The sequence below is a fragment of the Rhinopithecus roxellana genome, chromosome 17 (genome assembly GCF_007565055.1).
Source record: "Rhinopithecus roxellana isolate Shanxi Qingling chromosome 17, ASM756505v1, whole genome shotgun sequence".
NCBI lineage: Eukaryota > Metazoa > Chordata > Mammalia > Primates > Cercopithecidae > Rhinopithecus > Rhinopithecus roxellana.
The window spans coordinates 40789758-40805392 of NC_044565.1; the positions used below are offsets into that span (position 1 = coordinate 40789758).

The window sequence follows — 15635 nt, forward strand, 5'->3', positions numbered from 1 at the left end:
GAGCTGAGGCAGGAGGCATTGCTTGAACCCAGGACTTTGAGGCTGCAGTATGATCATGCCACTATACTCCAGACTGGGTGACACTAAGACTCGTCTCTAAAAAATAAATAAATAAATCCTAAGGCTAAGATAAGTTTAAACAATGAAACTAATATTGGCACATAATATGTGAAACAATCTAAGTTTAAACAATGAAACTAATATTGGCACATAATATGTGAAACAATCAGCTAAACTTTGCATTTAAAAAAGAATTCACAGGCTGGGTGCGGTGGCCAACGCCTGTAATCCCAGCACTTTGGGAGGCCAAGGCAGGCGGATCATGAGGTCAGGAGATCGAGACCATCCTGGCTAACACGGTGAAACCCTGTCTCTACTAGAAATACAAAAAATTAGCCGGGCAAGGTGGCGGGCGCCTGTAGTCCCAGCTACTCGGGAGGCTGAGGCAGGAGAATAGCATGAACCCGGGAGGCGGAGCTTGCAGCGAGCTGAGATCGCGCCACTGCACTCCAGTCTGGGCGACAGAGCAAGACTCCATCTCAAAGAAAAAAAAGAATTCACTAAATTTGTATCAGATACTATCAAAATACAGTAAGTTTCATCAGATTTCTGCAATTTCATTTCTATCTCACTTAAGAAATGTGACCAATGGCAACTTACTTATTAATGACTTATGAATTAGAATAATTAGAAGAACATTTTAAGTTTTTTAAAAACATCAGCAAGAGCTTATACATTATAATTGTGTGTGCTTTAACAGTAAATCTACAAAAATCTGTGTTATTCCAGTGTCATCTAAACGACAGGTTGGCAAACGTTTTCTGTAAAGGGCTAAATAGTAAATTTTAGGGTTTCTGGGCCATACAGTCTTTGTTACACCTATTCGACTTTGCTGTCAAGCACAGAAGCAACCATAGATAATATGTAAATGAAGAAACATGGCTGTGTTCCAATAAAACTTTATAAATATAGGTGGCAGACTGAATTTGGCCTAGACCCTATTTTCTCTCTCCTGATCTATACAAACAAAATACTGTTTCAGTATCAGGATTATTTTCAGAGTCCCTTTAATTATCAATGAAATAAGGATTAAACTCTTGAAGCAAAAATAAAATAGTATTGCTGTTTTGCTTTTCCAGAAGTCAGACCCAAGGAAAGTACAACCATCTCTGGTGGTCTAATAGCTTCCGTCTGATAGAGCCAAGGATGTGAATATACGGGAGATAGAAGGGATAAATTTAGATGCACTAGAAAGAACACAGTACTTCTTGACCACAAATATCTCCTACCTGTTGACAGAAGCTTAATCGGAAAGATTTTAGCCATTATCTCCTAAATTAAAACGATATACAAGATGTCTTTTCTATTGAGTTTTGTGGGAGGTAAACATGATGGCAAAAATGAAAAACTTAGGCCAGGCGTGGTGGCTCACGCCTGTAATCCCAGCACTTTGGGAGGCTGAGGTGGGTGGATCACGAGGTCAGAAGTTCAAGACCAGCCTGCCCAAGATGGTGAAACCCCATCTCTACTAAAAATAGCCAGGCATGGTGGTGGGTGCTTGTAATTCCAGCTACTCTGGAGGCTGAGGCAGAGCATTGCTTGAACCCAGGAGGTAGAGGCTGCAGTGAGCCGAGATCACGCCACTGCATTCCACCGAGTGACACAGTGAGACTCTGTCTCAAAAAAAAAGAAAAAAAAGAAAAGAAAAAGAAAAGAAAAACTTAGATGGTGCTATCAGAATCATCCAAACTAGCTCAAAATTTTGCTTAAATCTGACTCCAAGAAGCAACAAGAAGCAAAATCTATACATGTATCTTTTGCTCATGTCCCTCCTGATTCTGAAACATTAATTTGATGGCGTATTTTAAACACTGAAGCTCCATGGTCATGCACAACAATCACCAGTAAGATATAATAATTTTACAGATCACTTGAGGTCAGGAGTTCGAGACCAGCCTGGCCAACACGGTGAAACCCCGTCTCTACTAAAAATACAAAATTAGGCACAGGGTATGGTAGTGCACACCTGCAGTCCCAGCTACTCAGGAGGCTAAAGCAGGAGAATCACTTGAACCCAGGAGGCGGAGGTTGCAGTGAGCCGAGATTATGCCACTACACTCTAGTCTGGGTGACAGAGGGAGACTCCTTCTCAAAAAAAAAAAAAAGAAAAAAAGAAAAAAAAAGGCCGGGAGAGGTGGCTCAGGCCTATAATCCCAGCACTTTGGGAGGTTGAGGTGGGCAGATCACCTGAGGTCAGGAGCTTGAGACCAGCCTGACTAACATGGCGAAACTGAGATCACGACTCTGCACTCCAGCCTAGACAACAGAGACTCTGTCTCAGAAAAAAAAAATAATAATAATAATTTTGAAAATCAAGCAAGAAAGTACTTTATAAATGGTAAAGCACCATATAAATAAGTTACTATCACCACACAGTAGGTAGAAAACTTGAAACAGAAGTCTTACCACTCTAGATGGTTTTCTTCCGTTGATGCGCTGGCAGTCAATACTATATAATGTCTGAAGAATTTTCAGCAACAATCAGAAAAAAAAGCCAGAAAAATTGTTACGGCCTGCTTTTTAATCATCCCCTTTTCTCCCTCCCTCTCATTGAAAAAATGAGCTAATAAAGGCACACAGTTTATGAAAATTAAATATGCTCTGATTTTCACAAAATTAATTCTAGGTCCTACAAGTAAAAAACAATTCACTTTAAAAAGTCACTAGTACTGGATTAGATAGTACTAGAATAAAGAAACACTCTTATCTCTTAGGATTTTTGTTCATCTATTCTCTCTTGCTTAAGAAATAAAAGAGCTGTCACCTACCAGATATTAACTATGTTTAACATTCTTCTTTAAAAAAAAAAAATCACATACATATAAAATACAAAATTTCACATACCTATACTTTTGAAAGAAATTTGGTGGCTCAAGTAGTTTGGACCAATCTGATTTTCCTTGGAGAATTTCATCTGTGACTGCAAGACCTAAATTAAAAAAAAAAAAAAGAAGGATTTTGAAAAGGGACCAGCTCTTAAATCACTCTACTACTGCAAAATCTCAAACTCCACCACACCAAATTATTATTATTATTTTTTCTTTTTTTGAGACAGAGTCTCACTCTGTCACCCAGGCTGGAGTGTGGTGGTTCTATCTTGGCTCACTGCAACCTCTACCTCCTGGGTTCAAGCGATTCTCCTGCCTCAGCCTCCTAAGTAGCTGGAATTAAAGGTGCCCACCACCATGTCCGGCTAATTTTCTTATTTTTAGTAGAGACAGGGTTTCACCATGTTGGCTAGGCTGGTCTTAAACTCCTGACCTCGGGTGTTCTGCTCGCCTTGGCCTCCCAAAGTGCTGGGATTATAGGCGTGAGCCACCACGCCCAGCCCACCAAATTCTTGAGTAACAAAATATAAACATATATTATGTTGTTTCTTAGAACACAAAAAATTAGGTTCAACCAGACTGGGCTGGCTCCATTTTCGGCCTTAATATAATCATATACTTTTGAAAACTCCTTACTAAAAACCAAAATAACCATACTTGAAAGAGTTTTTAGAAAAAATAGGTATAACTCTAACTGTCAATCCATAGCTGTAACAGAGAATAAAAACTGTCAACCAAAAACTTGTGGGAATATGTAAAGGGCAACAGGGCCACATGTTTACCTTGTTTAAATTCTTCTACCATTACTGTTCGAGTTGATGTGGACACATTATACGTAGAATTCTGTTGTGGGTAGGCAGGGGTGATTATGGGCATGAGATGATACCTATCTGATGGATTTACCTGTGAAATTAGAAGCAGAATAACTGATCTATTCTCCTATTTCAGTTGTCCTCATTTCATTTCCCCAAAAGTCTGAAGAATATGAAATATAAATTAAATACTACATTTCCTCAAGTTTAAGAAGTACATTTTCCCTCCCCAACTACATTTATTTTTGAAGTTGGATATGTCTCATAGTCAAAGTCAAAGGAAATACTACAGAAGTATATTTTTCCTCAGAAAAGCTGTTAAATTGATGTGCATCTTATAAACAATGATCTCTTATAATCAAGGAAATACAGTATTATAACTACAAAAAGCATTATCTGGTATCATGATTCTCAATCCTTTTTCACCACCCACTCAATGGATGACTTCCCCTTGGTTACCTAGAGGAATGAGCACTCACTCTAAAAGCAATTAAAATGCAAGGTATGTGAGAATTATGCTATCTTGGAACAATGAATCTGCTTTAAATTGTATCTCAAAGTAAATCTTTTATTATACTTTAGTACTTTATTATTAGTAACCAATTACTTTTTTTTCTGAGACGAAGTCTCAACTCACCCAGGCTGGAGTGCAGTGGCACAATCTCGGCTCACTGCAACCTCTGCCTCTGGGGTTCAGGCGATTCTCGTGCCTCAGCCTCCAGAGTAGCTGGGACTACAGGTGTGCACCACCATGCCTGGCTAATATTTTGTATTTTCAGTAGAGAGGGGGTTTCACCACGTTGGCCAGGCTGGTCTCGAACTCCTGACCTCAGGTGAACCACCCGCCTAGGCCTCCCAAAGTGCTGGGATTACAGGCGTGAATCATTGCATCCAGCCAAGTAACCAATTATTTTTGAGACAGTTTTTCCACAATGGATTATGACACTGCCCTTGAGACACCCACTCATCTTACATGGGTGATTTTTAATGACATAACATTTGGATCAGCATCAGTGATCCAAATCATCTGCACAAAAAACAAAAAACAAAACAAAACAAAAACCACAGCAGAAGGAGCAGGAGGACAATAGTCATACAGAAGGAAGAACAGAGACAAGAGGAACTATCTTTAACTAGATTGTAATTTAGAGAAATGTCCTTTTCCTTAAAAGGTTTACAGAAACTCCATACTAAATCACATACCCGAGGATCCCAGACAGGCAAATTCAAATTGCTTTCTTCTGGTTGCTTCAGCAGCACAGGATTTGGCCATTCCCTGACATGAATAAGGCAAATTAACTTACACATGATCTCACTTCAGGTACTACATGGAACCTTATAATTATTAGATTGTTCTAACCTTCTAGAGCGAATGTTCTGGGTATTTGGTATTAAGGGGGAAAAAAAGGCCGAGCGTGGTGGCTCACACCTGTAATCCCAGCACTGTGGGAAGCTGAGGCAGGCAGATCACTTGAGCTCAGGAGTTCGAGACCACCCTGGGCATCATGGAGAAACCCTGTCTCTACTAAAAATACAAAAATTAGCCATGCCTACCGGCGCATGCTTATAGTCCCAGCTTCTCATGAGGCTGAGGTGGGAGGATCACTTGAGCCCAGGAGGCGGAGGCTGCAGTGAGCTGAGATGCAAGCACTCTAGCCTGGGCAACAGAGTGAGACCCTGTCTCAATTAAAAAAAAAAATAAAGAAGAAGAAATGGGCTAAGGAAGAAGGTAAGAAGGTATACAAAGGAAAGGCTGCTCATTTTAATGCAATGTTCTCTGAAAGGGCAAACATTACTTTCCATTAACTGTAACTAATTTGCACCTGAATCTTTCACTTCCTTCTCATTTGCTTTCATGGATTTAATTGATAATTCAGTAACAGCAACGGCTAACATTTACTGAAAATACTAATAAATCAGTGTGATTATCATCTCCGTTTTACAAATGAGGAAAGCTTAAACAACCTCTACATAACTAGTAATTTGCAAAGCCAAACTTATTTTAACTGCTCTCCCTAGTTAAGGGCCCACATTTATAAATCCCTGAAGAAGGTGACAAGTGCCTCAAATTTGATGTTTTATACTTTTACCTTTACAAAGGAATGTAAAACAACAGAAAAGGTCTATGTATAGTTCTTAATGTCCAAACAAACTTACATATAGGTAGAAGTTAGTAAATAGTCAAAGTACACATATAAATACTTACCACTTGGAAAAAACTAAAAAGAACTTATGAACTAAAGTAGATGCTGCTGCATTTGGATACAATTGGCAAGTTCTTGCAACTAGCATTGCCCAGGAGACACCACCAAGGAATCCTAGCATGTTGGAATAAATACCACGTCCTAGAAAATCAACATATTTGTTAATTATTATTAGGACCTACTATCTGTGACATTCTTTTTATTTTTTCTGCTCTTTACAAGGTGAATGAATATCCATGACATTCAACAAGGTAACTGTATTCATAAGACGGCTGGTTGGAAATTTTCCCCTATAAACAAAACATTAAAACTGATAAGCAGACCTTCACATAAGGCCTATAGTCTACTTAGTAAACCATAAGTTGCTAATCTTACCCTCCTTACTTTCCCTTCCAATATAGACACCTCAGTTCTTTGCCTCAGTTCCAACTGCTCAACTGGGCTCCACTGATATTACATTGAAATTCCCCATTTTTCAGTATTTAGGATTGAGAGAAAAATGAAAGGAAGGAGACATTTGAAGAGACAATGGGGAAGAATGAATATTTAATTAATAATCACATTCATGGGTATTTTTAAATCAAGTGTAAAACTGGAGACTTCAGTATTTCACAGAATTTGGATACCTCTCCATAAAGTAGAATACACCACTGATACTACTCATTTCTATCATTTTTTTTTCTTAAGAGATGGGCTCTCACTCTGTCACCAAGACTGGAGTGAACTGGCACAATCATAACTCACTGTAGCCTCAAACTCCCGGGCTCAACTGATCCTCCACCTCTGCCTTTTGAGCAGCTATGACTACAGGAGTGCACCACCATGACTGTCATGACCGATTCTCATATAGCTATCTGTATTACGTCCCGCCAAGTGAGCAAAAGAAGAAAACCTACAAAATACTGATTTCAGACATGGTAAACATGAAAAATATGCATCTAATTGACAAAATATGGCATTTAATCTTTAAGGAAGGCCAAATTGTTCATGTTATCCCGTCAGTGCAAATTTTATTTTAACTATACTAGACACTTGAGCCCAAGGACAAATTCTACTTGCTTAATATAGACCTACACTGTCCAATATGGTAGCCACAAGCCATGTGTTGCTTTTTAGCTTGTAACAGCTTTATTGAGATGTAATTCACATACCACAAGATTCGTCGATTTAAAGTACACAATTCAATGGTTTTTAGTATACTGAGAGTTGTGCAATCATCAACATGATCAATTCTAGAATGTTTTCAGCACCCCAAAAAGAAACTTTTAACTGTCATACTCAGCCAGGCACTGTGGCTCACACCTGTAATTCCATTACTTTGGGAGGCCAAGGCAGGAGGACTGGTTGAGCTCAGGAACTTGAGACCAGCCTAGGTAACATAGCAACACCTTGTCTCTGCTTAAAAAAAAAAAAATTAGCCGGGCGTGGTGGCTCACACCTGTAATCCCAGCACTTTGGGAGGCCGAGGCAGGCGGATCACGAGGTCAGGAGATCGAGACCATCCTGGCTAACACGGTGAAACACCGTCTCTACTAAAAATACAAAAAATTAGCCGGGCATGGGGGTGGGCGCCTGTAGTCCTAGCTACTCGGGAGGCTGAGGCAGGAGAATGGCGTGAACTCGGGAGGTGGAGCTTGCCAAGATTGTGCCACTGCACTCCAGCCCGGGCAACAGAGCAGGACTCTGTCTCAAACAAAAACAAAAACAAAAACAAACAAACAAATTCGCCAGGCATGGTGGCATATGCCTGTAGTCCCAGCTACTCAGGAGGCTAGAGTGGAAGTATTGCTTGGGCCCAGAAGGTCGAGGCTGTGGTGAGCTATGATTACACCACTGCATTCTGGCCTGGGAAACGGAGCAAGTCCCTGTCTAAAAAAATAAAATGAAATAAAACAAATACAAAGGCATACCTTGTTTTATTGTGTTTTGCTTTATTACACTTTACAGATACTGAGTTTTTTACAAATTGAAGGGTTGTGGCAACCCTGAGTTGAACAAATCTATAAGCAACATTTTTCCAACAGCATAAGCTCTCACTTCATGTCTCTGTGTCACATTTTAGTAATTCTCACAGTATTTCAAACTTTTTCATTATTATTATATCTGTTATGGGGACTTGTGATTAGTGATTGCTGATGTTACTATTGTAATTGTTTTGGGGCACCACAGACTGAGCCCATATAAGACGGTGAACTTAGTTGGTTAATGTGTATGTTCTGAATGCTCCACCAACTGGTCATTACCCATCTCTCTCCCTCTCCTCAGGTCTCCCTATTCCTTGAGACACAACAATACTTAAATTAGGCCAATTAAGAACCCTTAACGGCCTCTAAGTGTTCAAGTAAGAGTCACATGTCTCTCACTTTAAATCAAAAGCTAGAAAAGATTAAGCTCAGTGAAAAACGCATTTTGAAAGCTATGATAGTCTGAAAGCTATGCTCCTTGTGCCAATCAGTTAACCAAGTTGTGAATACCAAGGAAAAGTTACTGACAGAAATTACAAGTGCTACTCTCCAGTGAATACAGGAATGACAAAAAAGTAAAACTGCCTTATTGCTGACAGAAAACCTTTTTTTGTTGTTGAGATGGAGTCTTGCACTGTCGCCCAGGCTGGAGTGCAGTGGCACGATCTCAGCTCACCACAACCTCCACCTCCCGGGTTCAAGTGATTCTCCTGCCTCAGCTTCCTGAGTAGCTGGGATTACAGGCGCACACCACCACACCCAGCTAAATTTTGTATTTTTAGTAGAGATGGGGTTTCACGATGTTAGTCAGGCTGATCTCAAACTCCTGACCTCATGATCCGCTCGCTTTGGCCTCCCAAAGTGCTGGGATTACAGGTGTGAGCCACCCCACCTGGCTGCTGATAGAAAATTTTAATAGTCTGGATGAAAGATCAAACAAAACACAAAGTTTCCTTAGGCCAAAGTCTAATCCAGAGCAAAGTCCTAACTTCTCTTCAATTGTATGAAGGCTGAGAGAGGTGAGGAAGGTGCAGAAGAAAAGTCTGAAGCTAGTAAAGATTGGTTTATAAGGTTTAAGGAAAGAAGCCATCTCCACAACATAAAAGTGCAACAAGTGCTGATGCAGAAGCTGCGGGAAGTCATCCACAAGATCTAGCTAAAATCATTGATGAAGGTGGCTACACTAAACAACAAATTATCAATGTAGATTAAACAGCCTTATACTGGAAGAAGATGCCATCTAGGACTTTCACAGCTAGAGAGGAGAAGCTTGGTTTCAAAGCTTCAAAGGGTAGGTGATTCTCTTGTTAGATGACAACACAGCTGTTTACATCATGGTTTAATGAGTATTTTAAAGCCCATTGGTGAGATCTACTGCTCAGAAAAAAAAAAGATTCCTTTCTAAGTAGGACTGCTCTTTGACAATGCACCTAGTCATGCAAGAGCTCTAGTGGACATATACTAGGAGATTAAAGTTATTTTCATGTCTGCTAATACAGCATCTATTCTGTAGCCCATGGATCAAGGAGTTATCTTCTTGTTTTACCACTTAAGAAACACATTTTGGAGCTGGGCTTGATGGCTCACGCCTGTAATCCCAGCACTTTGGGAGGCCGAGGCCAGTGGATCACAAGGTCAGGAGTTCGAGCCTAGCCTGACAAACATGGTGAAATCCCGCCTCTACTAAAAATACAAAAAATTACCAAGGTACGGTGGTGCATGCCTGTAGTCCCAGCTACTTGGGAGGCTGAGGCAGAAGAATCACTTGAACCCAGGAGGCGGAGGTTGCTGTGAACTGAGATTGCACCACTGCACTTCAGCCTGGGCGACAGAGCGAGACTCAGTCTCAAAAAAAAAAAAGACTACAGTATAGTGTAAATCTAACTTTTATATGCACTGGGAAACAAAACAAAAAAATTGTAATTTGCTTTACTGCAGTTGTCTGGAACCAAACCTGCAATATCTCAGAGATGTGCTTAAATAATAATACAGAACGTGCTATGCCAGCTCAGTGGTAAGCAAAGGGATTTTTATGAACCTAAATATATGAAATATATATATATATATATATAAACTAGTAACAGTTCCAGGCTTTATTAGAAAAGTGTTATAAGGTAAAAACAAGTGAAAGTCATCACTGTGCGCTCTTCACTTAATGAACACCTACTACAGTAAAAACCAGACTCTGCAGGTGGGAATACAAAGATATATAAGATGGTGCTACCCACGGAGGGTGTCAGTCTTCAACTTCTGAATTATTCTGACTGCCTGACTGAACCTAAGACGAAAAGTCAGGGGCTTTTAGTTTTTACCCAAGGTAGGAAGAGGTACACTACTTATCAAAACACCATAACCATTGTACCCGAAAAACAAATAGCTACTCCAGAGTTTACTGGCCCTCAACCTCCAACAATGTCATTAGATTCAAAGTTTCTATATGTGCTTCTATCACTGGCAAGAGAAAATTAGAATTTTATAATGCAAACATAGAAGACTAGGGATACTTACGTTTTGCCCATAATTTGACAGCTCTTAGGGTGAGTCTAAAAGTTTCTTTATTTGGCACTAAATGCAAAATTTCATCAGTAACTCTACATCCTGAAAAAGACAAAGCATTCATTTTTCAACATGCAGCAAATACTCAGTTAATTCAAATGCCCTCCTAACTTCCAGACTCTCGAATACTAAAAATATGAAAGATAATAAAACATCAGGGTTTATTTTATGTATATGAAATTTAGCACTTAGGAGAAATCAGTTTGTTTTAGGATAATTAAAAAAGACATGGGTAATGCAATCCAAAATGTGATATGTCTGAGTATTTTTTAGTTTTCTTCCATATTTGTTAATCAAACACCTCCCAATTACAACACTGTAATTACTTCAATGTAAACCTTTTCCACAAATACTGTAATTTACTGTTACAATCTGGAAATACACCAAAGTCCAATAGTGATTCAGTTAAACAAAAGACACTATAAAACAGTGGTTCTCAATCCCAGCCCTTTGGGAGGCCGAGGTGGGTGGATCACCTGAGGTCAGGAGCTCAACACCAATCTGGCCCAAATGGTGAAACCCTGTCTCTACTAAACATCCAAAAATTAGCTGGGTGTGGTGGTGGGCATCTATAATCCCAGCTACTCAAAGGGCTGAGGCAGGAGAATCGCTTGAACCCAGGAGGGGGAGGTTGTGGTGAGCCGAGATCGCACCACTGCACTCCAGCCTTGGCAACAGAGTGAGACTCCGTCTCAAAAAAATGAAAAAGACATTGGTTCTCAAAGTATGGTCTGGGTACCCCTGGGAATTTGTGAGGTCAAACTTTGTTTATAATAATACTAAGGCTTTCTTTGCTTTTTTCACCATGTTAACATTTGCATTGATGGTGCAAAAGAAACGGTGGATAAAACTGCAGGTACCTTTGCCGTCAATCAAGATGGGGCAACAAACTGTACTAGCAGAAAAAAATATCTTCACCACCAAACATTTGCAGTTAAAAATAAAGGTGGGGAAAGAACACGTGAGACTGTGTGAGTTGTAAGCTGAACCACCTGCTTTTTTCAAGGAACACCAGTTTTACCTGAAAAAGTAACTGGCAGATGAACTATAGTTATTCAGTGAGGTATTTCTTTAAAAATGAAGAAAAGGAACCCCTCCGTTCAAGTAAAATGACAAAATTTGTTGCCAACAATAAAATTTAACCTTTCAAGTCAAACCTGAATTTTAGACAACTTTTATCTGTTACTATGAACTTGACACCTTTCCATACTTTTCCGTTGAGACTGGTGGTGATATTAATGAATGCTGGTTTTTTTTTTTTTCACATTTTACAGTGAAATGTGTATTAACATTTGGAAGATCCAAGTAACTTTGTGACCCAATATTTTCCAAATGACCAAGGCATGATAGTACAGAATCATGCATGAATAAAGGGACCACTCAAAGAACAAGACAGATCAGTGGATTGTTATGTAACAAAATACAAAAAGTCTGATATGATTTTAGACTCCATACTCTAACCTTTAAGAAACTATCATTTTTATTCAGCAACAAAACAGAATATGGATGAACCTCACAAACATGCCAAATGAAAGAACTCTTATGCAAAAGACCACAAAGGATTCTTTTTATATGAAATGTCTTTAAGAGGCAAATCTACAAAGAAAGCAAGCAAGCAGATTAGTGGTTGCCTGGGACTGCGGATTGGAAAGGGAAATGACTGCAAATGTGTATAAAGCATCTTTTGAGAGTGATAAAATATTCTAACATTGGATTGTAGTGTACTAAAGACCAGTGAAGGCCAGGTGAGGTGGTTCACACCTGTAATCCCAGCACTTTGGGAAGCCAAGGTGGGCGGATCACCTGGTATCAAGAGTTGGAGGCCAGTGTGACCAACATGGAGAAACCCCATCTCTACTAAAAATACAAAAAAATCAGCCAGGCGTGGTGGCACATGCCTGTAATCTCAGCTACTCAGGAGGCTGAGGCAGGAGAATCGCTTGAACCCAGGAGGCGCAGGTTACAGTGAGCTGAGATCGCGCCATCGCACTTCAGCCTGGGCAATAGTGTGAGACTCCATCTCAAAAAAAAAAAAAAAGAAAGAAAGAAAAGAAAAAGACCAGTGAGGTGCACACCTGAAAAGGATAAATTTAATGGTATGTAATTATACCTCAATAAAACTGTTAAAAAGAAAAAAAGTCCCTGGTCAAGTTTAAGAAGAACATCTATAATTATCTGAAAAGGCTATGAAAACACTCCTCCCTTTTCCAACTAAGAGGACAGATTTTTTTCTTTCTTTTTTGAGACGGAGACTCGCTCTGTCACCCTGGCTGGAGTGTGGTGGCATGATCTCAGCTCACTGCAACCTCTGCCTTCTGGGTTCGAGCGATATTCCTGCCTCCGTCTCCCAAGTAGCTGGGATTACAGGCAAGCACCAACACACTTGGCTAGTTTTTTATTTTTAATAGAAACGGGGTTTACCATGTTGTCCAGGCTGGTCTCAAACTCCTGACCTCAGGTGATCCGCCTGCCTTGGCCTCCCAAAGTGCTGGGATTAGACGCATGAGCCACCGCACCCGGCCTCTTTTCTTTTTTCTAGACAAGGCCTCGCTCTGTCACCTAGGCTAGAATGCAGTGGTATAATCACGGCTCACTGCAGCCTCCACCTCCTGAGCTCAGGTGATCCTCCCACCTTAGCCTCCTGAGTAGCTGGAACTACAGGCAAGTGCCACTACATCCAACTAAATTTTTGTATTTTTGGTAGAGATGGGGTTTCAACATGTTATCCCAGCTGGTCTGGAACTCCCGGACTCAAGTAGTCCATTCACCTTGGCCTCCCAAAGTGCTGGGATTATAGGCGTGAGCCACCACGCCCGGCCAGATTTTCTTCTTATATGTTAACCAAAACAAAATATTACAATTGACTGTAGACACAAATAGGAATCTAGCTGTCTTCTATCAGGTCAAATATTAAAGAGATTTGCAAAATGTAAAAAAAAAAAAAAAAAGTCATTCTTCACACACAAGTTTATATTAATTTAAAATGGGTTCATTATTTATAAATGACTAAGTATTTTTTAAATTTCTCAGTTTTTATTTCTAACATGGTAAATATTGACAGATATAACCCACATAAACAAAAGCTTTTTGGGGTCCTCCATAAATCTTAAAAGTGCAAAGAAGTCTTGAGACCAGTAAGTTTGAGAACCACTACTATATATATATATATATATATATATATATATATATACACATACATATACAGTCTTTCAAATAAATTCGTGGTTTTTAGGATTCTTAAATGTGGTCACATTACCTGTATAAAGAAAATTACATTTTAAACTGAGTCCAATCTCCAAAATTGAATTAACAGTCAATTCTGCAAAAATTTATCTAATTGTTTTGAAGCAGGTATCTGAGATTTCTTTTTAGAAGCTTACCATTTAAGCTGCGAATACACCTTATATCAAGGCTTCTCAGGCGAGAGTCGTCTCTTAGATCTAAATTATCTGATATGGTTTGTATTGCCAGTCTTGCAAATACTAGATCAATCTTTGGAAAGACGCGAAAAAAGAGAAAAAAATTACATTTTCTCCTTTCAATCCATCCTCTCCCATCCCACCATAAAAATGTGAAAAGCTCTGATTATTAGTTTGGGAAGTTCTACCAAAGCTTCAATAGGCCTATGTAGGCAATCTCACATGGGAAAATCACTGTAAAGTTTTGTTAAGGTAATTAAACTTTCAAATTAATGAAAGCATTTAAATTTTAGCATATATGCCAAGCATTTAAAAAAAAAAAAAAATCAAAGCCTTACGAGCAAATTTCTAGATAAAGATAGAAGATCCAACACACATTTACATTCGCTCCCTCTTGAAACCTCACTAAAATACCAGGAAAATTTAATTTTTTTGTTTAGTATTATCTTTATTTTAAACGCAAAATTCACTAGGACAAAGAACAGAAAGTGACAACAGCAAAAGCTATGAAAGCTGGAAAGCAGATGGACAAGTGGTAACAGACCCAGTAGACCTAAGAAAGCAGGTAAAAATGTTGTATCTAGGAAATAAGGTCAGGAGGCTATAAATAAATACAGACATAAATAAAAAGGCACATTTAAAGAATAAAATAGTATTCTTAGAAATTAAAAATATGGGCCGGACACAGTGGCTCACACCTGTAATCCCACCATTTTGGGAGGCCAAGGTGGGTGGATCACGAGGTCAGGAGATTGAGACCATCCTGGCTAACATGATGAAACCCCATTTCTACTAAAAATACAAAAAATTAGCCAGGTGTGGTGGTGTGTGCCTGGAATCCCAGCCACTCAGGAGGCTGAGGTAGAAGGATCACTTGAACTCAGGTGCTCAAAGGTGCAGTGAGCTATGATTGTGTCACTATACTCCAGCCTGGGCCACAGAGTTAGACCCTATCTCTTTATTTAAAAAAAGAAAAAAAAAAAAGAGATTATTTGATTTTTTAAAATATGCACTTATGTTAAGCCTGATTTCAGAAAACAAACTTACAAGTTAAACAGTTCAATTGTAAAGTCACAAAAATATTAAACACTTACTTCAATACCATCAAATTCAAATTTTATAACAGGTACAAAGGCATCTTCTACAGCCTACAAAAAAGGAAAACAATCATAACATATAGGTGTAATCCCTTCTTTAACCTTCCTAACTACCAATAATGTGAATATCTTTGCTCCCAGTTTGTATTTTAACTCAACAGACAAAGTGAAAATGCTTTTGGTCTTACATTCCAGGTATTTCTACTTTGTGACCTATATTATGTAAGAAACACAAAATGCCTACAACAGTATCTAATTTATTATCCCTCTAAAAATATTCCTCAGAACTGGAAAGCAAAACTGCTATTGTCTGCAGCCCTAAAAAAGAATGAGTTCATGTCCTTTGCAGGGACATGGATGAAACTGGAAGCCATCATTCTCAGCAAACATAGGAACAGAAAACCAAACACTGCATGTTCCCACTCATAAGTGAGAGTTGAACAATGAGAACACATGGACACAGGGAGAGGAACGTCACACATTGGGGCCTGTCCAGGGGTGGGGAACAAGGGGAGGAAGAACATTAGGACAAATACCTAATGCATGCAGAGCTTAAAACCTAGATGACGGGTTGACGGGTGCAGCAAACCACCATGGCACATGTATAGCTATGTAACAAACCTGCACGTTCTGCACATATATCCCAGAACTTAAAGTAAAATTAAAAAAAAAAAAAAACCGAAAAAAACCCAAAA

General features: G+C 39.2%; 1 protein-coding gene across 2 annotated transcripts in view; it reads right to left on the minus strand.

The window, feature by feature from the left end:
* Positions 1–15635, minus strand: part of PAPOLG (poly(A) polymerase gamma) — a 41763-nt gene that overhangs the window by 12364 nt on the left and 13764 nt on the right. For both annotated transcript variants that reach the window (XM_010377570.1, XM_030921557.1), the window contains exons 6-13: positions 14938–14991; positions 13805–13916; positions 10377–10466; positions 5907–6045; positions 4904–4976; positions 3671–3791; positions 2905–2989; positions 2467–2520 (exon numbers count right to left, since the gene is read on the minus strand). In XM_010377570.1, the coding sequence (XP_010375872.1) occupies positions 2467–2520; positions 2905–2989; positions 3671–3791; positions 4904–4976; positions 5907–6045; positions 10377–10466; positions 13805–13916; positions 14938–14991 (728 nt within the window). The remainder of the gene's footprint in view (positions 1–2466; positions 2521–2904; positions 2990–3670; positions 3792–4903; positions 4977–5906; positions 6046–10376; positions 10467–13804; positions 13917–14937; positions 14992–15635) is intronic.